Below are 27,698 nucleotides of genomic sequence, written 5' to 3'. Positions count from 1 at the left end.
GTGACGCGAACGTGGGAATTGTGTCACCAAAACTGTCCACAAAGTGGGAAATTAATAGTTTGTATCTCTTTTTGCTAATACTTCGCGCAAATTATTAGAGAAAAAAAGTTTGATAAAATTGTTTCATTATTCCTTGTGTGGACAATTGCTTTGCGTCGCTCAGTTGGAAATGCAGATATAGAAAATGGTTCTATTCATCAGTCAAGGGGCGAAGAACATTAAAAAAAAAATGGATCAAGAATTCAAGAAGAATATATTGTATACTTTATTCTTCTTCTACCTCTGTGCATTGCAATAATCATAATGACAATAAAATTCTGATTTACAATAAGAAAAACATTAAGAAAAGAAACGAGGCATTTTTGCCCCTCGAGTCGCAAATAATTCAAATTTTGGAGAAGAAAAACAGAAATTAAGTTCACGAGTGGAGGAAATATTTTTCCCACACTTTGCTTTTCATTTTTCCTTCACAATGTTCAACAACCAGAGAAGTGAGCAAAATGCAGAGTTGAACTGCCGTCAAAGTAATTTTTTCCCACATTGAGTTGTGTTTTTCACCAGCATTTTCATGCCCAAATAGACTCTGTCTTCATTCCATCTCACTCACTTATTCAGCCTTTTCGGTCCGTTTGCGATCTCTCGCGATTTTTTCCCCATTCATCTCACATCAGTTTCCATTTGAATTCCACGCGAAGTGGTTGATCTGCACCAAAACAGGGATTTTAAGATCAGTGCGTGTGCCTTGAAAAGATTGCTTGAACAATGGCGAGAGTGATGCGGAGTGAGTGTTGAATTGCAAAACTGCGTGAGGCTCGAGAATCATGAAGCCTTTCAAGAGGATTCTCATAAAGTTAGTCGAACTGGTGAGAAAAGTGTTTGTGACGATGATCTCTGTAGAGGAAATGCCTAATTTTCACTCTATTTTCTAGGGTGCTTGCATATCGTGCGTGATAACGAAAGCCTTAACAGATCATGAGGCGAAGCGTGTGTTTCTGCTTAATCAGAAATTATCGAGGTTAATAATTTTTTGATAATTCATAGAAGAGCGCTAAAAGTGGCGATGATGATGCTAATAAACTGTCGCAATTTCACACCTTCCGCAGAGAATGGAGTCTTTTGCACAACATTACCTGGTCATCGGCCGGAAATGCATTCGCCAACGTCACCTTCGGCGGCTACACCCTCGTCACAGCCCTCATGGTGCTCTCCAGGTAATGCCACACTTATTTGCATCCCAAAACTTATTGACTTTGGCTTATGCCCACTTTTCTGCTTCACAACCTTGATTGAGAGCCATCCGTTCATCGCGGATTGCAATTTGTCGTTATTTGTTATTTTGTGTGTTACACTTCCTCAAAAGCCACTTTAGGCGCGTTCCTCTGTGGCTTTTTCACGGTTCAGTGCATGGCTTGTGACACAATTTCATGAATGATTGAATGACAAAACGCAACAACAATGAAGCCCATCTGTGTGCTGAAAAGCCTCCTGGCCTCTTGTTCCACACCTCAGTCGCGAGAGCCAGCAAATTGATTAATTAGCATCTCATGTGCGCGATATCTTTTTGTGGCCCTCAAGCCTGGCCATTTTCCCCGAACAAAAGAATTCTCATTTCATATCATTTTCAGATATTCTTGGCAAAACTGGCCAAAGTGTCGCACTAATTAGTGCAATTATCACTGGAATTTTACGGGACGTTTGCATTCTATTTCTGATGGCCAAATGACGCACAAATATTTAGAGTGGCTCAATTAACATTTCGAATGGAGCATGAAACAAAAGGCGCGGGCACATGATTTTGATTACATTTTATTCGTGGATTATTTCCTCAAAAAGTGGAAAAATCACACTTTTATTACTCATCACAGAATTGCAATTTTGCGATGAAATATCGCCACTTTATAATACACACACCAACTTCTCACAGAATAGTTTGTATAAAAAGATATTTGCGTTGCATAATTTCACTCAACAATGGCAGACAAACAATGAACTCCTGAGCATTTCCCGCGCTTTTGACTCAGCGCGAAAAGAAAGAGTTAATGGCCTTGTGCGTTATGACAAAATGACGTGGAAATTGCCATTTTCCCACGTGAATTCCATCTCAAAGGGAAAATCTTGAGACAAGGGGAAGATATTGTGATGAAAAGATTTGTGCACAGTTCACTACAAGTGCATGGAAGCCCTGAAGAATCAGAGTGTCATTCAGCTTCTTTATTCCTTCTTTAGCAAATTTTTTGAATAATATTTAGAGACAATTTGAAGTTTATTTCCTTGAGCGAATCTATTTCTTTGCACTATTTAGCAACTCTTGCTTCTGCATGAAGAAATTTCCAGGCGCGGACCGAACAGGAATAGAATGACGTCGAGAAGGATTTCCTCTTAGCAATCTGAAAGACTCTCAGGACTATCACACGAACAACCTATAAAAAAAATACAACAAACTATGAAGGTTTTCTAGTCTCTCTAGCGATAAGAGATTGGAAAATCCACCCAATTTGTCAATTAAAATAAGAGTTATGCTTTCTTTTGAATTACACGTGCAGAGATTTGAATTTTGACCCTCCTTTGTAGAATCATCGATCCTCGGAGCAATCCAACCATCATCGAGAAAATCTTCTTGACCATGGGCATGTTCATGTTCTTCGTGATGGGCGGACTGGTGTTCGCCGCCCTGGACCAAGTGCCCTCTGCTCTGCACGACAATGCCATCATCCTGGGCTGCCTGTCCTTCCTCGTGGCCTTCCTCTTCATCGTGGATCTATCAGATCCGCTGGCCAGACACCGCTCCGGTGCCACACAGACAGACGCCGCGGTCTTCGCCACGGCCGAGAGCGGCCACAGCGTGGCCGTTCAGGCGGACGACTTCAAACGGCCACACGTGGACACAGTGGAGACGAAGACACTGCCAAGCGCCCAGGAGGCTGTCTTCGCGCGCGTCCTCACGCCGGAGAAGAGTCGCGCTACCAAGATGAAAACTGCCACCAAGTCACCCTTCATGGTGGATCAGGGCTCCGAGGACACTCTCACGTACAAACGCTACGGCGACTTCGATGACTACATGCGCGGCTCCGTGATAGAGCGCGGCAACTTCATCCTGCGCGTGCCGCCGTCCAGCACCTCCACCTTTCACCCCACGCTCACGCGCGAAAAGAATCGCGACGCAGAGGAGATGCAGGCGCCCGTCACGCCAGGCTACGTCGTGCACGCGGCCAAGATGTGGGACAAGCGCGCCCGCACCACCCGACAGCCGCCCATCGGGCCCAACACTGTCGTGTAATCTCACACCACTAACTCTGTAATCCATCAGCGTTCCAATATAACCCGCAGTTTATTTTAGCCTAATTCAAATGGGCATCGCTTCACTTCTTAATCTTGTTCATCCGCGGCGCCCCGCCCATTTGCGCGGCGATCTCCTTGCAATTGACTTCTTGCACCTCATAACACCGATCCATCAGGGACTTCATGGACTTCTTGGGGACTGCAATTGACGTGGAAGGTAGTGATAAGACCGAATCTCTAGACTATTTCAATGCCATTTCCAACATAACTTATCCCAGCTGAATTCTAAGGATCAAAAATCATATTTCACTTACCTTCTTCAAATTTAACCTTCTTCGGAGTCGATGGCCTGGAATATTCGTGGCTCTCCCTCTTAATCCCACTCCCGTCCCCAATCTTTCTCTCCAGCACATCATTCTTCCGTCTGTAGTATCGCGCAGGAAGACACTCGGGCTCGGGTTTCTTGAGACACGACGACCTTCCCTGGCACAGGCTCTTGCGACAGTCATCCTGCAGGCCATTCCTCTTGCCACACTCGCACACCGTGTACAGAATACTGCTTCTCAACTCTCGACTCACTTTCTTCTCCAACATGGCGGTATTGGCGGCACAAGGAGAGCATTTATGGCGCTCCTCCGCGTCGTCTGGACTGAACCTGGGCCACTTTTCCTTCCGCTCCACCTTAATGATCGCCCTCTTGGTGTCCATGCAACCACGGCACTCGCCCCTGGGCAGATCCCTCCTCCTGTTCCACGTGCGCTTGGCATCTTGCTCCTGACAATGCATTCTATCACTGGAATTTGAATTCTGGCGAGAAAAAAAGAGAAGGAATAAAGAGAGAAAGAGGTAAGGAAATTGGGAAAGAAAATAAGTTTCACTTCTCGTTATCACATTTATTGATTTTCAATTATATTTCCTGGTTATTGGAATGCTTTCATTTATAGGCTAAAAATATTTACTCTTCTCTTTTTTTCGGGACAATTTTGCACGCGATTCTTCGTTTTGAATATATTTGCACAATTTTCCCTTTGCGCGTTTCATCATTTTATATGCAAAATTGTCACGCAAAAGACAACAATTTTCTAGATAGAATATATATTTATATGTATATATATTAGTTTAGGGTTTTCCTATTCCATTTAAAATCTCAACTACTCAACACGAAAGATAACTTTTTTGTTTGCTTTCTCGAGAAAAACTTTCTTCAACGTGTGATATAATATATTATAAATTTAATAGAGTGAAATATTTTCTGTGTAGAATGATTTTTGTTTTTTTCATGATAATATTTTGTGAGGCAGTGCAGATTTTTTACCACTGCTTCGCGCGAGAGAGACAAAAATTTCTTTCATACAATTTCATCAGAGTCGATTGATTTGTTCTAGATGAGAGATTGAAAAGCCAATTTGCGAATTTGGTCCCTCACTAACTCAAGAAAAAAACTTTTAACTTTTCTACTGATTTCTAATAGATTTACGCACCAAATTTCCATGTAATATTTCATAACAGAAGTTATCAACATTTCTTACGCACTTTTCAGATGTCAATGTATTTAACAATTTTTATAGACATTTACACATTGATACTTATAAGATTTTTCTACATTGCATTGAAGTGAAACTACGTCAATAACATGCAGAGTCTTCGAATTACTTGAAAATGAGCATTTCACGTGTGGAAAAACTACCAAAAGTGCTTTAAATTATAATTAATGATCATCGTTTTCAGTTATTTTCAGACTCTGCAGTATTTCAATTCTCCTTCGTGCTTTCACTGTTGGAACTACACATAAAAAGATATTTAGGCATAATTTTTGAACTCTTCAATTGCTAATTATCATTCGCTTATATGCCTAAACGGCCTTAACTTTACACAATTCTTCAAAATTTCACCACTCTGAGCGCTCAAAGAGTGAAATTTCTGCGAACGAGAAACAAATGAATCGTCATCTCATCTAGAAAAATCCGCGGCAACTCTGACTGCACTACAAGTGAATATTGTGGCCCTTCACTTGGGTGTCAGCGGGGCGCAAGAGGAGCCTCATCTCGAGGGGGCGCTCGTGTGGGAGCCTTTCGGTCATGGAAAGGGTCACACAGAGTGTGCCCGGGCACGGTGGCTCCGGGCTCAGGGGAAGCAGAGGTAGCAGTAGCAGTAGCGCGAGTGCCTGAAAGTATGATAATGATGGCATACTTCGTAGCACGAGCAGGAGCAGCACTTCTTGCACGAGTAGCACGATCTCCACGGCTTGCAGATGGAGCAGTGCTTGCACGTGGACAGGCACAGGGACGTGCAGTAGCCCTTGCAGCAGCACACCATTCTCGCAAGTTGCTCTCCTCGGCTGCGGGAGTCTACAATGATCCCCAGAGGCAGTTATGTAACGCCTTTCCAGAGGGACAATTCACAGAGCGGAAGAGAGAGATGGAAAAGCAGAGGAAAAACTCACCAGAAACGACAAAATCACAAATACACTCGGGATTTGGGGCTCCGCTGGGGCGCTTAACCAGCAAATTTGGGGAGTCGCGGAAAATTTCTCACGATTGCAGCGAGGTCAGGAGAGTGAATGCGAAAATTTTGTCCTGAAAAACTCCCCCTGGGCAGATTGTTTTCCACGAGTTGCTATGGATTCATTGACATAATTCCCCAGTGTTTGAACTTGAGCCAAATTTGGCGAGCATTTGGTCGCCAATAAAATCCACATTGTGCATTCGAGGGGCAAGCCCCACCGCACGGGGCGCTCCAACAAAGGCAATATTGTCTTGAGCCATTAACCTCACGCACACACATTTGCATGGGAAATTATTCACGAAGTCGCGCGAGTTCTTTTGATGACCCATTTCCAAAGAAGTGCGCGGCCCAACTTCGCCCGCCCCCCTTTTATGGCTGTCAATTTATGGGATTGCCTTCTTCCTTATAGACCCAATAAATAGCAACAGGAAGTTGTATTGATCGATTGTGTGCTGAGGATTGAGTGCAATTGAGAAGGGAAAACTCTTATTTTCATAACATTACAGTCGATTGTAGCGGAATAAAACCCACCAATTGTTTGTTACTGTCAAGCAAAGCGTCGGAAAATTGTAGAATATTCAGATCTATAAATAAATAGCTGTTGTAAATTTTCCCTAATTTTCTTAAAGAATGTGACATTTTCCAGTCAATGATTTCAGTTCTATCTTTGGCTCTTCACGTGTTTTTATCACAAAGCTATCACCCAATAGCAATTATTAAAGACAATTACCTAAGCTTTTTTGGCATTAAAATAAAGATAAACACTTAAAACCATTTTTTTTACATTTTCATTGAAGTCTTCTCCTTTCTTCTACCAACAGTTAATTTCTGGGCAATATGATTTTATTTCAAAGAAAGGATTAGTTCTACAAGGAATTAATATGCACATTTAAGTAAATTTCCTTGAAATTTAATTTAATTTCCGCTGATCTCAAAAGTGGTCGTTATCTATTTTCCATCTTCTTCCCCATTTAAACATTCAAACCCATTTTTTCTATTTGTGCGTTGAGTCCACCGCAGCGCTGGTGTCGCATGAGTAGTTGTCAAGTTGTGGAAAACGCGTAGAGCTCAGTCGTGTTTGGAATTTACCGTGGAAATATTGCCTCATTTGGCTGGTGTCGTCCTCGTGAGCGCCCCAAACGTTGTGTAGTCGCGAAGAGGAGTCTCAGGGCTAGCGAGTGCGCGTATTGAACTGGCGGCAGGACAGAAGATTCCGTCTGCACTTTGCCCGGAGTGGCGTGATGATCCACTGTTGAAGGTAAGAAAAAATAGAGGCAGAAAAAAATGCTAATCGCTTAGTAAATAGCTTCTGGTGAATTAATCCGGCGCCTGTGTTGCCTGTTGCAGTGCTTTCCGGACGTCCGGGAGACACGCTGATCATCCTGGAATTGAGTACCAGCGGAGTGTGGAGCATGAGCCTGGGCGAGTCCAGTCGGCCGAAGTTCTTGAAACCTGGTAAGAAGACAAGCGCGCGCGACCCTGAGTTTGCTCTCCAAAGAATTAACATAAAGAGCCTCTCACAAATTTAAATGCGAGTGCAAAAGTCGTGAGATAATCGATTGAGAGTTTGTGATTCAGAGCAATTGCAACACTGTGAATTCATCATGACGCACTGATGCAAGACGCACAGTTGAGCTTGAGGAAGAAACGCGTGTTTTTTTTCATAAACATACGGGAAAAGTTACCCTTGGAGTGGGTAAAAGTCAGTGTTTTGCCTTGATAGCGTGGCAACTTTTCTGGAAATTCATGACCATAGCTAATCGTGGTGTAATTTCGGGAATTGGGAAATTGCTTATTTTGTCCGTTTGTCCGTCAATCGCGACTATAAATATCGATCTATAAGCTTGAATGGAGACAGAGATGGTGAACATTTGGTAGCGCGCCCGCCGAAAGGAGGCTGAATTGACCCAGTTCTCCAAGCCAAACTCCCCTCCTGATAAGAGAGAATTTGCACACAATGAGGCTTTTTGAGTTTTCCCAGCTGGTTAAACTTGGTCGAGTCTATTCAGCGATAAATTGTAGCGCAATTCACTTCACTATATGCGATGGAGGGAAAATGTATTCACTACAACTCGTGACGAACAGCATAAATATGAAGGGATAACGAGAGGATATAATGAATATAATTACAAATCCACCGGTGCTAAATATAGACTTGGAAATTTTCATCAAAAATCATTCTTTCATGTCTTGTCCAGTGAGTTACACCTGAAAATATACACGGAAATTAATTTTACTCATGCATTATTGGATGTTAGAGACTATAAATAAGCCCAGCGACTAAGTGTGAACTTTCGGGGAGAGTTCGTCATCAATAATAATGAATCACCCTCGCGAGTCGCACAAATGGGGACATTTTGACACCCCAGCAGAGCGTGTGTTTTTGTATCCAAATGGACTAAACATCGTCCACTAATTCTGTGTGACACTCTCGAATGGAATTGATGTGGTGACGCCTCCAAATCCACCCTCAAACCACCCCAATAATTTCACCTGTTAATGATTCAAGTGGCGCGTCGCGTGCGTGGCAAATGGGCTACAACATTGGCCGGCGACAGCGAGAGAAGGTGGATTATAAAATAATAAATATTACTAATGCCAGTCAATCAATTACTTGGCGGTTCAATAATGCACAACAAACAGTTTTGGAGGCGCCTTTTCACTTCTACTCGTCAATTATTATAATGTCAGTATTGGGAAAAAGTTTCAAATTGACAATAATGACAAAAAGTGCCCTAAACTGTTTGCTTTCCAGTCACAAATTGGTTTATCTTTGGAACTTTCTTGTTCAACAAGATTTGGTGAATATTGAGAATGTAATAACGTGGAAAATAGAAAAGGATATTGTGTGATCGCATACTTTTCTCTGATTTTATTATAAAGTCAGTGTCTTATCCCACTTGACTTTTATTTGCGATCAAAAATGATTGAAGTTATCGATACGAAAGAAAATAGTGAAATAGAAAAAGTGGGTTAACTCCCTTAGTTTTGGTCAAGAAATCAAGAGATATTCAAGTGCTTCACTCTGTATTTCCGCAAATTTAATAAGTCTGTCTTGTTCTGAATACACTTGAAGCCCGAAATGTGTTGGGACGTAAATTCCATGGCGCTTTAGCGAAAGAGAGAAAAAGAGAGAGCGGAACGCCACATTGCCTCTCGATGGAGGGTTTATCACAGCTGTGTCATCCACTATTACTTGATAAACAACGCCACTTCTATTTATAGTTTAGTATACACTTGAAGTGTGAAATTTAATTCACTCTCTCTCTTTCTCGTGATGTTTTCTGGTTTGCAGATGACGAGTCCTTTGCGTCAGATCGCGACGCCCTTCCTTCCGATGATCAGGTGACCACGTTCGTCTTCAACGCACATCACAATTTGAAGCTAGCTGAGCAGCGAGAACGTCTTCCGATCTACAGATATCGCGATCACATCCTCCACTGTCTGGAGCAGTATCAGACGCTCGTGCTGGTGGGCGAGACGGGAAGCGGGAAGAGTACTCAAGTGCCACAGGTAAGTCGCGCCATGGATCGTACGATGGCAGAGAGACGGGTCGTTAGCATTTGTACACAGTAGATAAGCCAGAGTGTCAATTGATAGGGCAATTTTTCACTCATTTTCCGCTTTGACCGGCAATCTATCAGGTGTATTGGCTCAGGTGGGATTCAGGGGAACTTCTCATTAGACTTATCGAGCTTAATTGATTTCACACGGAGTGTAATATAAATAAGTGGAGAGGCAAAAAATTAAGCAAAGTGACTGGTTCTAATTGGGAATGGAATGTCAATTGAGGGAAGAGTGAGGAAGGTCGTATAGTTTAATTGAATGAGATTTGTGGTGTGAAGAATTGGCATGAGTGGAATGTAATATAATTATGTTGTACTTATGGTGAGAGAAGATGAGTGCTTCTTTTGATGATGGGGCAGGAAAGGGAAGTGTGTGAATGGATCAGCTCACTTTTGTGTCTTCTCTCTCGTCTTGCAGATCCTTGTGGTCGAATAGTGCGCTCACGTGTTGCACGCGCGTGCAGAAGACGGCGGGAAAAGTACAAAAGAAGAAAAAGAGAAGAAAGGCAAGAAAAGATGGTCGGTCCGAGTTCGCAAGTAAGCAAAATACTTCTCACACTCCTCTTCCTCCTCATCATCTTCTACCTGTGGATGGATGTGAATTTGTATCTGCGCATTCAGCACTATCCCATCGATAGGAGTTATCACTTCAATGTGTCTCAACAGCCGACGGGCGCTCCGGCGGCGGCCAGCTCTGTGGCGCCGCCAGAGAAGAGCTATGAGGATGTGACGTGGGTGTCGTGTGACATCAATCCACTGTGTCATGTAACGGTGAAGGCACTGATGCTGGACCACACGAATCACTACATCTTTGCGCCTATGGCCACGATCTTTGACAATATCGTGGGCTTCTCGCGATCCACCTTCGTCACGGCGAATGCCATCAGCTTCTTCCATGTGTTCGTGGCCATTGCGGCGGGCAGACTCGTGGCCAGCGATAGCCTGGGTTATCGGCGACTCGGGGTGGTGCTGTTCCAGCTCAGAACGTTCCTGGACGACCTGGACGGGCATGTGGCGCGGGCGAAGAAGCACGTGCGTGGCGAAAGGTCGGAAATTGGCACGGCAGGATATTACATCGATGGCATTTGCGATGGCTTGGGCTGCATTGCGCTGATGATTGGTGTGTTTGTCTATCTGAAGAACAATCCACCGCGCAGAGGATATACTCAACTGCAGGCCATCCTGCCGGTGGCCGACAGCAAGTCGTCAGACTCTGGTGTGATATACAAAGTGAAGGTGACGACGAAGAAGGTGGCGAAGAAGGTTCTGTGCTTCTCCGGGCAGCTTCTGTTCTCATCCACCGCGTGGAATCGCTACATTGCCCTCTATCAGGATATGTTGGAGCGTCCGGACGTGACGCCGGTGCAGAGTCAGCATCAGGAGTGGACATTCCGCTCGCAGTGGTTCTTCTCCGTGGCGTGGCTGTGGCGTGTGTTCAATGTGCATGCACTGCTGCACTGTCTGCTGTTGGGCATCTTCTGCGACAAATTGTGGGAGTTCCTGCGGATGATTCAGTATGCTGGCTTCGTGGTGCTGCTCGTGGTGATCTGCATCACGGAGATGCACGTGCTGGAAGTGCAGAATTTTATCTTTAAATCACTCACCGGCAACACCACAGCTCTGTGATGAAGCGAGAGAGATGAGAGAGTTTGGGAGGAATTCCATCTTATTTTGTTGTCTGATTGTTGGTTTCTCACGTGAAGGAATGTTAAGCGATAAGGGTTGTGGGATGGGTTTAATGCTTTTTTTTTCTAAATCATGGATCTAATTTTATTGAGCTTGGCGCGCGAATGTGATTAGAATTCAATGCCAAATCGGTGAATTTAGTCAGCTTAGAATGAATTTAATTTTTCTTTTTAGGGTTTCTTTTGAATTCACGAGTTTAGCCACTGAATTTTGGAATCTCAAGAACAAAAAATGTGGACTTTTCCCCTTTTTAGCAAAAGAAAGGGTTGTCAGTGGTTTTTGAATACAAATTAGACGTTTAGAAAATTTGTCAAAGAAAATCATGATTGTCAAGAAGCACAAAATGTGGCTAAATTTAGATTTGTAACATTTGTGTAATATGGCAAAATTGTTTATAGCACCTCATTTAGCAATAATTACTGAGGCATTTTGTTCTTTTGTGAAACTCTAACATTTCAATAAACCAGAAAGGGAATTAGGTTTTTGTGTAAATCTTGTACCACAGAAAAAAGTACCCAGGAAAAATGCAAGAAAATAGCGAGGGAAATATATTAACCATAAGACAAACTTTTTCTAACAAAAAAAAATTCTTTACAAAATGAGAGTGTGAAAATGATAGACATTTTATTAGTGTTTTGCGTGAAAAAAAACTGGTAGTTAAACTGAACGATAAACCTAGAGACTAATCTTGTTACTAAAAATGTAAAGCAGCTGACAGACTTGATATTTACACTCTTGAAATTTCAGAAGAAGATAAGAGAAAACAAAACTATATTATACTAATAAAGAGAGGAGATAAAAGGGATAAAAGATGCTGAGATTAGCAGTGCGAGAAGAGATAAAACACGATATATAAATGCTTTTAATGTGGAAAGCCGTCCTCATTGTTGACAAGGAAGAAAAAGAGGGAGAGAAAGAAAGAATATTTTTATCAACTTGCGTTCTCATTATCACTTTATTTGTTACTCTTGCCATTTCACGAGTTTTATCTTTCAATTTTCCTCTTCGATTTGTTGTAAAGACAAATGAAAACAAAGAAGAAATTATTGTGTAGGAAGAAGAGAATATATTTCTATGTGTTATACAATAAATATGGATTGAGAGAAAGGGAGGGAAAAATTGGACAAATGATGGAGAAATAAAGGATGAAAGGAACCTCAATTGTATCTTTCTTCTTTGCAATAAGACACATGTCGAACTGGCCATTAAAATTAGAGAATATTCTAACGCTGTCCTTCACTGTTTTTTTTTTTTTGCAGTATTTGTACGAGTTCGGATGGCACGCGAAGGGTTTGATCGGCGTGACGGAGCCGAGGAGGATTTCTGCCATCACGCTGGCGGATCGTGTGGCGCAGGAGCGTGGAGAGCTGGCCGGAGACTCGGTGGGAGTGTCAGTGCGGTTCATCGAGAAGGTTTCTGCTGTCACAAGGATTAAAGTGAGTTAAATGTGCATCAAAATTCCCGCTAAAACTCAACCAATGTCGTCCTTAAATTGTAGTATATGACTGAAGGCATCCTGCTGAATGAACTCCTGGCCGATCCTCTCTTGACACAGTACACAGTGATTATGATTGACGAGGCGCACGAGAGGAACACCCTCACGGACAGCTTAATGGGCTTGCTGAAGAAGATCCTGAGCAAACGAGAGGATCTGCGCGTGATTATCGCCTCAGCCACAATTGATGCTGAGATGTTCAGGGATTTCTTCAGCAGGAAACATCGGAAGGGTGACAAGGACACCGCTGTGATCTTGAGTGTGGAGGGACGTTTGCATCCGGTTGAGATCTTCTATCTGCGAGAACCCTGTCCGGATTACGTGCAGGCCACAGTCAGCACTTGCCTGAAGATCCACAGGAGTGAGAGTCGTGGAGACATTCTGGCCTTCCTCACGGGCCAGGAGGAGGTGCTGCGCGCGGTGAATCTGCTGAAGGAGCACCAAGAGGCGGATGATATGACGGATGTGCAAATTCTACCCATGTACGGCACTCTGCCGAACTCTGACCAGCTGAAAGTGTTCTTTGCGCCTCCGCGAGGCGTTCGGAAAATTGTGCTGGCGACGAATATCGCCGAGACGTCCATCACGATTCCGGGCATTGTTTATGTGGTGGATTGTGGCTTCGTGAAGCTCAAGTGGTTTACGCCAGAGAGTCGCATGGACTCTCTGGTGGTGGTGCCGGTGAGTAGGGCGGCGGCTGAGCAGCGTGCCGGTCGAGCGGGTCGCGTGAGGAGTGGAAAGGTGTTCAGACTCTATGGAGAGGAAGATTTCAAGGAGTTGCCTGAAAATACGCCACCAGAGATGCGACGGACAAATCTCTGCTCGACAATTCTACACTTGAAAGCCCTTGGGATTGACAATGTCCTGCGATTTGATTTCCCTTCACCGCCGCCAGCCAGGAATCTTCACGCCGCCCTGGAGACGCTGTACGCTTTAGGGGCGTTGGATGACAGTGGAAGCCTTACGCGACCTGTGGGCTATTCCCTGGCCGAAATGCCCATCGATCCGATGATGGGGAAGATGCTGTATGTGGCCAGTGAGATGGGCTGCACGGAGGAGATTCTCTCCATCATCGCCATGCTTCAGGTGCAATCGGTATTCTCGAAGCCGGCTTCTAGCCAGGCGCAGATTAGGGCGCGCATCGCGAAGAGAGACTTTGAAGTGGCGGAAGGTGATCTCATAACGCTACTCAATGTCTTCACGGCTTTCGTGGCCGAGGGTAGAACCAAGGACTTCTGTGGTCGCCACTTCCTGATCTATCGGAACCTAAAGCGCGCCTACGAAATTCGTTCTCAGCTAGAGTCACACGTAAGGAACAAAATTGGTCTGCCGATGATCTCGTGCCAGGGCAATGTGGAGACACTCTGTCGGTGCATTGTGGCTGGATTCTTCCCCAATGCGGCGTATCTGCACCACTCTGGCGAGTACAGGAGCGTCCGTGGCAGCACAGAACTTCACTTGCATCCGCAATCCACGCTGTACACGCTCAAGCCGCCCAAGTGGGTGGTCTTCTGCGAACTGATGCTCACCACGAAGCTCTTCATGAAGGAGATCACGGTGATTAGGGACGAGTGGCTGCTGGAATTGGCTCCGCACTACTATCACAAAGCCACAGTTCGAGATACTGAAGATTAATCATCATTTATTTGTTCTATAAATGAAAAACATTCTTTCACCTATTTGTCGTATACTTGGCAATCTGTCGCAGTCTCCGTGATCGCCGTCTGCTCCAGTGCAGTCTGGATCATGGCAATGTCCTGACCTTCGGGTGCAACATCCACGAAGAGCTGCTCAGTGACGTCCTTGTGCACAAACTTCTGCTTCTCCTCGTCGCTGAGTCCAAGCCAGGCGTAATTTTCACTCTCCGGAAGCTCTTCCTCGTCTGCTATCGTATTGAGATCACGCTCGAACTCATCTTCCGCATCCTCACTGGCATCTCCAGTGATGTCGTGCAGTCTGGCCTTCAGTCTTTGCGAAATCTCCTCTAATTCTGTGAACTTGCGCTTCAGGGCGCGACTGAAAGACACACTGCCCAGTTCTCCGTCCGCCGATGACGGAAAGATGAGACTGGAAAGTGTGGGATCGAGATCTGCAGTCAGACTATCCTCAGAATCCATTGCCTCAGTGCTGGCAAAGAGTTTCACACTGAGTTTCCCCACATTTTGTCCTGCTATATCCAAAATATCCCATTGTTCTGTGGAGTTTTTATGCAAATTCACTGTCACTGTCCCAATCTGGGCATCAGTCTGACTCGATGTCTTCCTCCACACACTTAGCGATAGATTGTCCATATCGCCGGGCAGGAAGATACTGAAGTGTGACTGCCAAGTGGGATTGCAGTTCTTCTCAATCACACCTGTGGAGAAGATCTTCGTCGTTGAGGATTCCGCACTGGCAAAAGCCTCGAAGCAGACGAAGGTGTTGGGTTCCTGATTCACCGATCTCACGTGGCTCTTGTGCTTCTTCCTTAGTTTCTTGCTCACTCTACCCGGGAACTTGGGCAGTTGTTCCGCCCCCTCAATCTCCAAGTGCAGGAGTTTCCGCGGAGCAGCACAAGCCATCTGTGGCGGAGTAACCAGAGCCTGCTGCAGGGCATCAAAGAGATCTGACGTTCGGCGAATTTCTAGCTTGGAACCCCCGTTAGTGGAGTTTTCCGGCAGCTTTTCCGCCAGCTTCTTGATGAAATTGTCCAAAGATTCCAACTTTGCGGGCTGCTTTCTACAATTCTCGGGAAGATCCATTCAATACAGAGATTCTGCACTGTCTTATTTATCACTAAACTAGGTGTAAAACCCACTGGAAAAGCGAGGACAGTGGGAAAATGTAATTATAATATATATGTAGTTTGTGTTTTGGTGTCAAGTTGACAGTAGATATTCACCACTGACGTCAGAGTCGAAGGAAAACAAAGGTGAATTTGTGAGTTTTTTTCAGCGTATTTCAAAACACCTTTGGGAGGTGTTTTGAGGACTTTCTGACCAGGAAAAAGTGGGAAAAGTGATCGAAATGGACAGATTAACCACTATAAGTGCCAGTCTCTTCATGGCGGCTAATGTGTTCGCAATTGTGAGTCTCGCAATGCCAGATTGGATTGTCACGGATGTTGGAGGTCAGTAGAGAATCTCATCCACACTTTTCCCATCTCATTCCCTAATCTTCTTTCTTGTTGCCCTCGCCAGGAGAGACTCGCCTAGGACTTATGTGGACGTGCATGACGCTATACAATCGGCCACAAGTTTGCTTCACGCCTGAATTGCAACCCGAATGGCTCCTGGCCTTGATATGTATCTTCGTGGGCTGCATTTGTATCACCACGACCATCATCTTGCTGGCCAGCAGTAATTGGGACAGGAATGTCATCCCGTATGCACGCTGGGTGGGCTTCACGGCGATGGTGCTCTTCTGTCTGGCGGCGGTGATCTTCCCACTAGGCTTCCATGTGGATGAAATCGGCGGGCAGCCTTATCAACTGCCCAATTCTCATCAGGTGGGCATTTCCTACATCATGTTCGTCCTGGCTGTCTGGATCACTGTCATCTCCGAGCTGTTCGCCGGCAAAGTTTGCTTGCCGCATTTCTGAGACACATTCCCTCGAATCTCGCGCTCTGCCCAAAGTATTCAGCAGCGTCCTAGGCTAAGGAACTACTCTTAAGACACACTAGATATTTCTAACTCACCTGGGACTTTGCAAGATTAGGATGTAGTTGTAAAAAATGGTTTTATTTCGATTCTTAAATACACGTAAGTTACTATTCACTTTCCTCTCCTGTTGGCTATCGCGATACTGACTGGACACTTTAAGAGGCAGAGGCGCAGGAAGCTAACGCTCAGCATCAGACACCTGCCCAGGTACTCCTTCTCAGCGCCGTCTGCTAATTCATAGTTGGCTAACACGCCCGGAAGAGCTGTGATACTCCCCTTCGGCGGTACTGACGTGCTTTGATTGCGACTGGACACGAGTTCACTGACGACATGTAAGCTGGAGGTGCGCTCCTGGCCTACCAAAGTGCCAAACAGTCTGGCCGGCACATAGTTCTTCACGAAGAACACGCAAGTGTGATGATCTTCCTTCCTCAGGGACAAGATCAGCGTCATCATGGCAATTACTTGTGATTGCTGAACACTCACAGCAATCTGTGTGGTATTCACATTCGGAGAGCCTTGTTTGGCGACAGGATTCTCCATCACGAAGGCATCGCTCTCGGGGATTATCTGGTTAACGTGCTCAATCATAGAAGACAAGTCAACAAGATGGGATTTCTTACAGTTTAGCGGGAAGAATTGCCAGTGCGTGACTAAGGATGGGGTCTCGTCATCCTGTATTTCCAGTCGACACCACGAGACACTGTCAATCCCCACTTGAACAGCACAGCATGACTTTATGGCGCTTCGCTTGTCCTCCATAAGTTTTGGCGTAAGGATTTGGGAGCTCTTCTTCACTGTCGACACATCTATCTTTCCAGTCTGGCCCGCATCTTGCACAATGCTACTACAGAATCTCTGTAGGATTTTCTCGCCGAAATCATCGAGTTCCAGGATTTCATTCAGGGAAGAAAACTTTCCGTACCGCCTTTTCCAGCCGATGATCCTCTGTAGGCGATACTTCGCTATTGCATATCTGGACGACAATGCAAATTTATTAGAACAAATAAGTATTGCCGGATATAATCTTACTTGGACAAATCCTCTGGAGAGCTGGTATTGATAACATTCAGAATTTTCTTGACCTCCACTTCGGAGAAATTGTGCTTGAAGGAGATATCACAGAAATATCTCGTGTTTCTTCTGGGGATTTGACAAAAATATAATCGCCCATATCTTGTGAGGATCTTCTGCATTATTTCACACAATTTTGAGTGAAAAATGTGGTGAAAAGATGATGAAAACGCAGGAAAAGCCAAAGCGGGTCGATTTGTTATGATGCACAAGTGAGGTTATGACATTACGTAGGAATTTCTGCCGACACGTCCACGGAGGTCCGTTGCTCAATTTTTGCTCAAATTTGACATGCGCCATCGAGAAATCTGACAGCCACACTTTTTGTTGGGGCACTTTTTTGCTTGTAGGTGTTTTGGGCCAAGAAACAAAAATGACCCTCAAATTTAGTTAAAAATATGTAATTGTCCATCCTCTCAGGCACGGTAAGTGGTAATTGGGGTGCTGGAGCGGCGCTAGACAGTGCCAGTTGTCTGGGAGAAGCGGCATTTCCCGTGAAAATGGCCATTGTGCCTCATTGGGCATTTTGACATTTCACACCACCTCCTCTAATTTGTCTGCCACTGTCTCGTTTCAGGGATGCAAAGATGCCCGAGTGAGCGCTCCCAACAGTGCTAACGCAGTGCCCAGAGTGCGAACATCGGCAAGTGTGTGTGACGTGTGCGTGCAGGACAAAAAAGGAAGAGAAATACGTGCTAGTGAATTGAGTGTACAAGTGCAAGAGACTCCGGACGCTGGGGGTTTGGATGTGGCTGGAATGGCGGAGAAGGAGGGCCAGGCTCATGAGTTTGCACGGCGCCGGGAGTGGGCGAAGGCCATTGAGATCTACGACCAAATCCTCAACAGCAACAACTTCAAGACACCCAAGGAGCGCGTCGTGGCGTGTCTGCTGGGCCGCTCTGAGGCCTGTGCCGAGCTCAATCGCCACGACACCGTCATCGGAGACTGTCGGCGCCTCCTCAAGATGCTCACGGAGTTGGATAGTGGCAACCAGTCCGTGCGCCGTCGTCTCATCTCCGCCCTGTGCCACACAAGGCGCTTCCATGAGGCGGAGTCGGCATGCCGCGAGTGGCTCAGCGCGCCTGGCGTCTGTCCAGATTTCGTTCGTCTCCTCGATCGCTATCGCTCCGCCAGTCAGCTGGTGAATGGCCAGAAAACACCCGCCAATCAGCGCCTCATGGACGAGATCATGACTCTGGAGGAAAAACTGGAGGCGTCGCAGGCCAGCAAGCTCATCTGCAGTGCACCGGTGAAGAACTCAAGCAGCGACAGCATTTCCGTTTCATCCAACTCGTCTTCCTCCTCATCTCTATCCTCCGCCACTTCGTCTGCCTCCTCGGGCGCCAAGAAAACCACGCCGGACGCCAATTGCTCGGCAGAGGAGCAAAGTGAGAAGCTGGAGAATAGCTCTGAAGAGAAGATTGTCTGCTCCTATTGCGCCATATCCTTCGCCGATCGTGCAGAGTTGAGGGCTCACTGCCAGACAGAGAGTCATCAAAATGTGATCATGTCGGACGAAGGTGAGCTTTTGACTAGTTTTTAATTGTTTTTACACTTCTTAGAACGATTTTAGTCGTATTCTTCGACACGAAGCACAATTTATTACTGATTTAGGGGTGAAAATTCATACCAAGTTGCAATTTGCTATGCTGTTTATTTAAGAATGATGATTTTCTTAGCCTTCTGGGAATTTATTTATCCCTTTCTTTGATTTGCCATTCGAAGCGATAAGAGGAGAATATTTGTGCTAATATGCTTGTCTGGCTGTTCATCTTTCCAGGACGGGACTGGAAATGTCGCCCGCCGCCGCGCGGTTACAGCGCGGATTCGTACACGCTGTGTGAGAGCTTCGCGGAGAACAGCGTGTGTCACTATGGGAATCAGTGTGTGGAGGCGCACGGGGATGACGAGTTGAATGAGTGGAAGGAGCGCTTCGAGTACCGCCGGATGCGACTGCAGCGGGCGTGCGAGAAGGAGTTGTACGGCAAGAGCTACACAGAGCAGTTGCTGGACAAGTGGCTGCAGGCGCCGAGTCCGGAGAAGGTGATGAAGGAGCGCGTGGAAGGTGTGGAGGAGACGTGCTCAAATGAGCTGGTGACCACAGTGTCGGCCAAGGTGTCGAAGCGTGACTGGATGTTTGTGCTAAAGACCAAGAGACTCCTGCGTGCGGTGGCGCTGCTCCAGGATGCGCACAGGAATCACTTCAGTCTGAAGCAGGTGTTCCTTGGTGAACCGACAGGGTCGCGTGTTGGACATGGAAACAAAATCGTGGAGGCGGATCTGACCAGCGATCAGGAGTGGGTGGATGCCAAGTATACGGACGCCGCGGAGCAGAATAATGTCCTTGAGCATCGCGTGAAGGTGGTGTTCACCACGGAAATCTATGGCACTTTCCGGCAATCGGTGGTGTTTGACTTTGGCACCGAACCCGTGCTGGTGAAGCATCTCTGTGTGGATGTCATCCCAGTGGCGGATGCGGATAAGATCACGGAGATCAAGAAGGAGATTGTACTGTCATCGGCGAAGCGCTGGGATGATGATAACTCCATCATTGTGCCCTTCACTACGCCTCCTGTGCCCCACATGACATCGGCACAAACTACGGCGGATGCGGAGTATGAGAAGGATTTGCTTGAGAGATATCCGTGCCCGAGAGCGGCCACATTCACGCTCACGCAGGCGACAATTGTGGAGAAGAAGCTAACGAAGAACAATTATAGGAATCGCAATCATGAGTTGCTGTATGTGGAGGAGATTGCGCGGTATGAACAGGTGGCCAGATACAATCTCACCACCAAGCTGACCATCACCACCAACTACCTGCTCACGCCCAGCGGCATGGCCACCAGCACGGCCAAGTACTCGCACAGCGGAGAGCTCTTTGCCCTCATGACGCTGGGGAAGGATGTCTCTGAGGACACGTCGGCCGGCAGGTTGATCCTCAACAACTGCACCATGGTGTATTTGTCGGCGTCCATCGCTGCCGGCGAGACGGTGGAGGAGAAGAAGAGAAAGGTGAGTCAAAGTTTATTGTTTTATCTAACTATACACGGAAACATAAATAGTAATCTGATCGGTGATAAGTGATAATTTTTCACTATTCGTCAACTATTGCTAACTGAAAATTGTTAAATGAGATTTTTGAGTAATGTAAACATCCTCTCTTTCCAGGTCTACGAGGCGCCGATTGAGGACAAGGGCAAGAATGTGATCTACTTGAAGCTCTCCGCCGTGACTGTGAATGAATTGGGTCTGAAGGCGGACACTGAGTTCTCAGCTGACGTGCAGTTCCAGCTGAATCGCCTGACGTACTGTGAGTGGCATCAGGCGATTGACAAGATTGCCGATTTCAAGATCATCTTCCCGGAAACCATCTTGGAGCCGTCGATTCCGTGGACGCCGAAGAAGCAGTGGAGTGAATCGCTGGATCCGAAGCTCAACACGAAGCAGAAGGAGGCCGTGGTGGCGATCACGACGCCCATGGAAATTCCGCTGCCGCCGATCTTGCTGATTGGACCCTTCGGCACGGGAAAGACATACACGTTGGCACAGGCCATCAGGCAGCTGCTGCAGCAGCCGGAGGCGAAGGTGTTGATCTGCACGCACAGCAACTCGGCGGCTGATCTGTACATCAAGGACTACTTGCATCCGTGGGTGGAGGCGGGCGAGGAGGAGGCCAGGCCGCTGCGTGTGTACTATCACAAGCGCTGGGTGGCCACGGTGAACAGTGTGGTGCAGAAGTACTGTCTGATCGAGACCACGGGCAATGCCAGGAGTTTCCGCCGACCAACAGTGGAGGACATCATGAAGACGCGCATTGTGGTGGTGACGCTGAGCATCTCGATGGAATTGGCGTCTCTGGATCTGCCCAAGGGCTACTTCACACACATCCTACTCGATGAAGCTGCCCAGGCTATGGAGTGCGAAGCCATCATGCCATTGGCGCTGGCCAGTGAGAATACGCGCATCGTTTTGGCCGGAGATCATATGCAAATGAGTCCTGAATTGTTCAGTAACTTCGCCAAGGAGAGAAGACTGCATATTTCACTACTGGAGCGTCTCTATGATCACTATCCGGCAGACTTTCCGTGCAAGATTCTCCTGTGTGAGAACTATCGTGCCCACGAGGCGATCATCAAGTTCACATCTGAGCTGTTCTACGATCAGAAGTTGATTGCCAGTGGAAAGCAGCCACGCCATGAGAAATTCTATCCACTCACATTCTTCACGACACGCGGCGAGGATGTCCAGGACAAGAACTCCACGGCGTTCTACAACAACTCCGAGGTGTACGAGGTGGTGGAGCGCGTGGCAGAGCTGAGGAAGCGCTGGCCACCGTCGTGGGGCAAGATGAGCGATCAGAGCATTGGCATCATGACACCGTATGCTGATCAGGTGTTCAGAATCCGCTCGGAGTTGAGGAAGAGACGCATGGGTGGCATCTCAGTGGAGAGAGTGCTGAATGTGCAGGGGAAGCAGTTCAGGGCGATCTTCCTCTCCACCGTGCGCACGCGGAGGACGTGCACGAACGAGGGCGTGAGCTCAATGTCGGCCGATGACATGGATTATGGCTTTCTCAGCAACTCCAAGCTCCTCAACACGGCCATCACGCGTGCCCAGAGTCTCGTGGCTGTTGTGGGTGATCCGGTGGCGCTCTGTTCGATTGGACGTTGCCGCAAAGTGTGGGAGCGCTTCATTGATATCTGCAATCAGAATAAGAGTCTCTTCGGTGAGTAGTTTTACGCTTTATACCTTTGCACTTGAATCACAGTTGACTAAACTCTTTCTTCCTTGCAGGAATCACGTGGTCTCTGCTGCGCTCGCAGCTGGACGGCGTGGAGCTGAAGAAGACGTACGTGCTGAATCCGCTGGCGCCGGAGTTCATTCCGCGCGCCCTGCAAGCTGAGGCGTACTTGAGGGATCAGTCAGGTGTGGTGGCGACGCAGTCGCAGTATGGAATGCATCCGCCGCACAGATTCGCTCATCCACCGCTGCATCATCATCATCCGCCACAGCAGCCACCGCCGCAATTTGGGCAGCCGCAGGCGAATCAGATGAACCACGGATCGACCGGCTACGGGCCGATGAATCACATGCGAGGCGCGCCGCAATACATCAATCAAGGGCCGCCCTCGGGTCCACCGCCGCCGCAGCAGCATCCGCCCTACAACTCCTACCCCTTCTACTACTATCAGCAGCAGCAGGCGGGGCCGCCGCCGCCGCAGACGCCTCAGCCGCAGGCGCCCATGATGCGACCGCCGCAGCAGTCACAGCAGCCGCAGACGCCGCAGGTGCCGTCCACGAATCTGTGGGGCAGCATTCCGGCCAATGTGAATCCGGCAGCGGCGGGCACGGCAGCGTGGCAGATGTCAGCAAAGCAGAATGCCATGCAGCAGTTGAACATCAACATGCAGAGACCCCACAATCCGCCGGCGCCATCGCTGCGAAGCCCAGGCGGCGTCCATCCGCAGATCATGATGCCTTACATGCAACAGCAGCAGCAGCAGCAAATGGCCAAGCCGCCGCCGCCGCCGTTCATGATGCAGCAGCAACAGAGGGGAATGACGGGGCCCATGAGTCCGGCCGCCTTTCAGCCTCCGCCGCCGCAGCACCACGAGCACTTGACCAACGACATCATGGCGTCGCTCAGCACGCGGAATGTTCAGGTGAGCGAAGAGTGATTGTCTCTTTAGAGATTGGGTGATTAATATGCTTATCTTGTCTCCTTAGCCGCCACCGATGGCCATGCACCAGGCTCACCAGCAACAGCCGCCGCCAATGCCATCGGGCGTTGGCCACTCGATGTATCAGGGCGGCGGCAAGCAGATGACTGGCGATGTGCGTCATCCGGGCGAGAAGGACATTCAGTTCCTGCAGAATGTCCACTTCCCCGAGCGCCTAATGCAACCTCCGCCGCCACCGCAACAGCTGATGCCGTCGAGCCACCCACAGATCAGTCACCACATCGCCGCCGGCGGTCTGAACAATCTGCAATCGTCGGACTTTGGCCACTTGCTGCCGCCCAACATGAGTTTCTACGAGATGTCACTGGAGCCGAAGGAGTTTCAGCTGAAGTGGTTCTTCAAGTTGGTGGAGACGCAGGGCCTGGAGGTGGCGCACAAGTTCGCAGAGATCCTCAGGCAAGTGCCGACGCCTAGTGCGGCGGGGAAGATGGCGCCGGTGAAGGATGCTGCGCCACAGGCGGGAATGAATAGCCTGGCCGGATTGAACACTCAGGTGGATTTGGCCTTTGACAGTCTCATGAGTGGCTCTAGCATTCCGCAGCCGATGCTGCGGGAGTTGTTCGGCGGCGGTTCGACTTCAGCGGCATCGCACGGGATGCCTTTCACGTCGTCGGGCAGCTCTTCGGGCCGGGGATCAGAGATGCTGGGCGAACTCACGCCGTCGCCAATGAGTCAGCAATCGGTGCCGCTATATAGGCGCCAGGCGAGTCAGCAGCACTACAGCAGCTCGGCGTCGTCCGCCGGCCAGTCTGTGACTTCGGGGACACCGGACTTGATGGACAACCACCACCATGGGAGCCTCTTCGACAGCGGCACCAGTCTCAACTCGTACGGGAGCTTCATGGGTAATCTCGATCCCTTCGCCGCCGGCCTGCCGTCTATTCAGACACTGGCGGCTGGTCTGCAGCCGCACATGTTTGCGGTCGGGCAGCAGCCGGCAGAGGCGAATGCACAGCGTCCGCCAGCCGCTGGGGCGACGTACGCGAGTGTCTTAACCCAGGGCACGGGCAATTCGCACCATCCGGCGCAGAAGCAGGCGCTGCACGAGGAGGAGAAGGACCCCTTCGCGGCCATCCGGGAGCTGGGACAGCGCAGCAACGGCTACTACAACTACTTTCAGTAAGAAGCCTGTCGTTTAACCCTTTGTACACGCGTGTGAAAGTTATTTAATAATGGCGGAAAAGTACGATGAAGATTAGCTTGGAAGTTTGAAATTTAGAAGAGAGAGAGAGAGAGAAAAAGAGGATGAAAATCTATGAAAAACTTACTAAAAAAAAAAACTTGCTGTATTTGGATAATGTGAAGAAAATCTACCAAAATAATTTTGTCTAACCGTTGAAAAAAGGGGGAGAGAAAAACACAAAAAGAAATTCAAAAGAATATTTAGGTGTAGTTTTTAATTGGATATGAAGGAATATCGTGAAATGTGTGTGTGTGCAGATCTGGCATAAAAATTATTTATCATTCACAACAATGTTACTTACCAAAATTAGGCCAAGTGTTAAAAATTGAATTTGAATAGAAGGAGAGAATAAAAAAAAAAACCAATTTCACGATGTTTCGGCATTGAAGAAGAAAAATATTTAATTAATGAGAAGTAATGAATTAGACAGTAATGAAGAGAAAAAAAAGCCCAATAAAAATGAAATAAAAAGTATAAAAATGCATTAAAATGAAAAAAATTGCTAACTGAATTTATAATAAACTATAATTTACATAATTAAAAACAATATAATAATTAAATACATGTAACTGAAGTAAAATAAAGTCTAAATATAAATAAAAATGATTGTGAAGATGAAATAATCTTAGATATTTGCACTTTTTTTTACGTATATAAAACCTATATATTATTAATTATTAAATTTGCAACAAAACAAAAATTCATACAAGAATAAAAAAAAAGAAACAATGATAAAATGTAGACGAAGTAATCGTAATGAATATTTAAGAAAACAACAAAAAAAAATGATGTGAAGAAATATAGAGAGAAAAAGAAAACACAAAAAATAGACGTGAAATTTGATGTTTTGCATGGAAATTTTTGGGAGCAGAAAAATACGACAAAATGAGAGTTTTAAAATTTAATATTAACTGTAAATCTAGTCGAGAGATTTTTAGTGAAGAAAACAAAAAACGATGGTCAAAATTATATATTCCCATAATATTTGGATTCAGTTTTTCCGCTCATTTTCAGTCAAAACCTTCAGAAATTCAATATCAAAAAAAAAAGAAGAAAAAAAAAAACATTTGACAAGAAAAACACTCTGAACTCTGGGGAGAATTAATATTAATAAAATATATATATTATATATTAATTGAGAGAAGAAAACAAGAATAAAGTTTAGTTTATTGTTATTATTATTGAATAAAGAGAAGTATCACAAATTGTTTTAGCGTGTGAAAAATCTGTTCAAAAACGGCAGAAAATCACCTAATTTAACATAAAGTTAAAGCATGGAAATGTCGCTGGGAAAGGCGTCCTCTTGCAGAAATTCATGATCAAACTGAAGCTTCTGCTCGGCCGCAATCCTCTGCATCTCCTTGGACACTTCTTTGACTACAATCGCAAATCTTCCCTGCGAAATCTCCGCATTCCAGCAGTACAGAATCTCATTGAGATCCGTCTCGAGTTTGTATCTGCAAACCGACCTGAAGACACTCTTCAGTCGCTTCACAACTGCCTCGCGCACACTCTCATCGCGACACACGAGATTCAGCACGAACATCCCATCCGGCGTCAGGCTCTTCCGCACCAATTGCAGCGTGGCGTCGCTGACAAAGTCCACAGGCGGACAACTCATGCCCACTGTCGGATCCTTGCCGTCCACATCGAAGAGGATGGCATCGTACATCTCCTGTCTGGCCTCGATGTCCCGCAGGAAGTTCAGTCCGTCGTCAATGACAACTCTCAGGCTGTCGCTCTGCTCCAGGCCGAAGAACTTCGTGGCCACTTGAAGCATCTCCGCGTCAATTTCCACGGCGGTGATGCGACTCTTGAGGCACTGCTGCATGAACAGACACAGTCCGCCACCGCCCAGGCCGATCAGCAACACATGCGGAGACACCTTCGCCGTCTTCGCGCCCAATCTGGCGCTCATCTGAACGCCCAGCGTCATGAATAGGTGATGCTGACACCCGAGATAGCTCTTGTCAATCACCTTCACTCTCTTCTTGCCCTTTTTCACTGTTGAAAAGCACAAGAGAACATTAATCAAGCATGAGTAAGATTGATAGAAGGAAAAACTTCTCTCACCAAATTTCACTTGAGCCTCCGATTGCACGACGAACTGATTGGAAAGGAAGATGAGTTTCCTGAATAAATTTTCACCCTCTCCGGCCACATCTTCGACAATGAAGCTCCCAGAACTTTCACTCTTGCCCTCGTGGATGATCTCCCGAGCGCCGAGATCACATCCCAGAGACAAATAAGGAATAATCTCGTCCGGCTTGAGATCCGCCGGCGCCAGATTTTGCACACTCGACGACAATTCGTCCTTCACGGCGTCCCAAGAACTGTACTGCTGGCCACGATGCATCGTGACGATGGAGAGACGATTGTACCGGACAGTCTTTAGCAGTCGGCGACGTCCTTCCGGCGTAAAGAACAGCCATTCGCTCTCCCTGCCTTGCGGTACGATGAAAGAGGCGTATTTTCCAGCGCCAAAATGCCCTTTCTGATCCAGCACGTAAATTGTGAAGCGCGCACTATCCTCACCAGGCCGATAGAGATCCAGCGACACCTCTTTCTCATCCGCTATGCTCATCCGATGAAGTCCAGCCACAACCATGGCGGCTTTCTGGGCACTCCGGATGGCTTCGATGAACTCCTCTTCCGTCTCCACTCGCTGGATCATCGCCACGTCCATAGAGAGACACACCTCGAGCAGCTTCTTGGGCATCGGCTTGAATTTCGTGGCGATGATCATGAAGACGGGCATTGCCGTGCCGTCCTTGCTGTTCTCAGCGCTCTTCTGCTCAGCTTCGTGGCATCTGTTGACTCTCAGCATGAAGTTCTGGTCGGAAAAGTGTCTCACCACAGCCTCGAGGATGTGCTGCTGCAGCAAAGAGATGCAGATGAACCTACCGCCCAGCCTCAGCGTCCTAATCACCTCTGACCAGTACTTCCGGACGATTTCCATCGTCTCTTCGCTGTCGTCCGTCATGAGGGCATCGAGAGTGCCCTTATCCAGCACCACCGAGAACTTCCCATCCTCGAAACTCATGCTAGTTGCATCCATTTGGAGAAATTCCAATTCCGGACGCTGTCCAGCGTGCATTTGCTTCATCTGCTTGATCACCACCGGCGAAATATCAATGCTGCTCATCTTCCGTATGCCGACATCGAACAAGTTGGCACTCAGTGAAGAATTACCACATCCCACGACCAGAACCTCATCCGCGGGCTTCACATACTTGTGCAGCAGCTCAGCCAGCTCCAGGTACTCTCCGTACCTGTAAAATTGGGCCAAAGACGCAGACACGTGAGATTTGAGGTTAGAAATGGATTCCCAGTCAAAGATCCTCACCATTCGAAGTTGCTCTTTCCGCGCTGCTTGAAGAATCGATTCCAGTACTCTTTCTCACCAAATTCCTTGTGAGACTTCGGCAGTAGATTCATTATTTCTGATGGAAAAGCACTGCAAAGTGGGCGATGAAAACAGACAACTTTTTTTTTTCTACAATGGCGTCCAAACTGAGACAACT

At 47.0% G+C, this 27,698-nt stretch overlaps 8 protein-coding genes across 9 annotated transcripts; 4 read left to right on the top strand and 4 right to left on the bottom strand.

Moving 5' to 3' along the window:
- The first annotated feature begins 606 nt into the window (after positions 1-606).
- Positions 607-3,297, top strand: LOC132265806 (uncharacterized). The gene is made up of 4 exons (XM_059766583.1): positions 607-863; positions 930-1,015; positions 1,104-1,211; positions 2,572-3,297. Exons 1-4 carry the CDS (start codon positions 822-824, stop codon positions 3,275-3,277), a joined length of 942 nt encoding a protein of 313 aa, XP_059622566.1. The 5' UTR covers positions 607-821; the 3' UTR covers positions 3,278-3,297.
- On the bottom strand, positions 2,223-5,878 carry LOC132265807 (uncharacterized). 2 transcript variants are annotated; one of them, XM_059766585.1, is made up of 3 exons: positions 5,723-5,878; positions 3,594-4,086; positions 2,223-2,420 (listed from the first exon to the last, which is right to left on the bottom strand). In XM_059766585.1, the coding sequence occupies exons 2-3, from the start codon at positions 4,063-4,065 to the stop codon at positions 2,380-2,382; spliced, it is 513 nt and encodes a 170-aa protein (XP_059622568.1). In that variant the 5' UTR covers positions 4,066-4,086; positions 5,723-5,878; the 3' UTR covers positions 2,223-2,379. The 2 variants fall into 2 exon arrangements, with proteins under 2 accessions (XP_059622568.1, XP_059622567.1); XM_059766584.1 differs by lacking the exon at positions 2,223-2,420 and adding an exon at positions 3,317-3,478.
- A 742-nt stretch (positions 5,879-6,620) lies between these two features.
- On the top strand, positions 6,621-14,210 carry LOC132265570 (probable ATP-dependent RNA helicase DHX35). The gene is made up of 5 exons (XM_059766284.1): positions 6,621-7,042; positions 7,132-7,239; positions 9,080-9,297; positions 12,296-12,472; positions 12,535-14,210. Exons 2-5 carry the CDS (start codon positions 7,197-7,199, stop codon positions 14,164-14,166), a joined length of 2,070 nt encoding a protein of 689 aa, XP_059622267.1. The 5' UTR covers positions 6,621-7,042; positions 7,132-7,196; the 3' UTR covers positions 14,167-14,210.
- LOC132265571 (uncharacterized) lies at positions 14,185-15,409 on the bottom strand. Its single transcript, XM_059766285.1, has one exon. It carries the CDS (start codon positions 15,270-15,272, stop codon positions 14,208-14,210), a length of 1,065 nt encoding a protein of 354 aa, XP_059622268.1. The 5' UTR covers positions 15,273-15,409; the 3' UTR covers positions 14,185-14,207.
- A 13-nt stretch (positions 15,410-15,422) lies between these two features.
- LOC132265572 (uncharacterized protein C16orf52 homolog A) lies at positions 15,423-16,287 on the top strand. The gene is made up of 2 exons (XM_059766286.1): positions 15,423-15,640; positions 15,711-16,287. The coding sequence occupies exons 1-2, from the start codon at positions 15,538-15,540 to the stop codon at positions 16,109-16,111; spliced, it is 504 nt and encodes a 167-aa protein (XP_059622269.1). The 5' UTR covers positions 15,423-15,537; the 3' UTR covers positions 16,112-16,287.
- On the bottom strand, positions 16,280-17,755 carry LOC132265843 (uncharacterized). Its single transcript, XM_059766625.1, has 2 exons — positions 17,672-17,755; positions 16,280-17,226 (listed from the first exon to the last, which is right to left on the bottom strand). The coding sequence occupies exons 1-2, from the start codon at positions 17,753-17,755 to the stop codon at positions 16,285-16,287; spliced, it is 1,026 nt and encodes a 341-aa protein (XP_059622608.1). The 3' UTR covers positions 16,280-16,284.
- LOC132256340 (probable helicase with zinc finger domain) lies at positions 17,558-25,380 on the top strand. The gene is made up of 6 exons (XM_059752691.1): positions 17,558-17,672; positions 17,825-18,767; positions 19,028-20,262; positions 20,419-21,976; positions 22,045-22,913; positions 22,978-25,380. Exons 2-6 carry the CDS (start codon positions 18,005-18,007, stop codon positions 24,112-24,114), a joined length of 5,562 nt encoding a protein of 1,853 aa, XP_059608674.1. The 5' UTR covers positions 17,558-17,672; positions 17,825-18,004; the 3' UTR covers positions 24,115-25,380.
- A 57-nt stretch (positions 25,381-25,437) lies between these two features.
- LOC132256341 (eEF1A lysine and N-terminal methyltransferase homolog) lies at positions 25,438-27,688 on the bottom strand. The gene is made up of 3 exons (XM_059752692.1): positions 27,521-27,688; positions 26,248-27,446; positions 25,438-26,178 (listed from the first exon to the last, which is right to left on the bottom strand). Exons 1-3 carry the CDS (start codon positions 27,610-27,612, stop codon positions 25,442-25,444), a joined length of 2,028 nt encoding a protein of 675 aa, XP_059608675.1. The 5' UTR covers positions 27,613-27,688; the 3' UTR covers positions 25,438-25,441.
- Positions 27,689-27,698: the final 10 nt, after the last annotated feature.

The sequence above is a fragment of the Phlebotomus argentipes genome, unplaced genomic scaffold (assembly GCF_947086385.1).
Source record: "Phlebotomus argentipes unplaced genomic scaffold, Phlebotomus argentipes genome assembly contig_5, whole genome shotgun sequence".
Classification (NCBI taxonomy): Eukaryota; Metazoa; Arthropoda; class Insecta; order Diptera; family Psychodidae; genus Phlebotomus; species Phlebotomus argentipes.
This window is presented reverse-complemented; position numbering and strand designations above follow the sequence as displayed.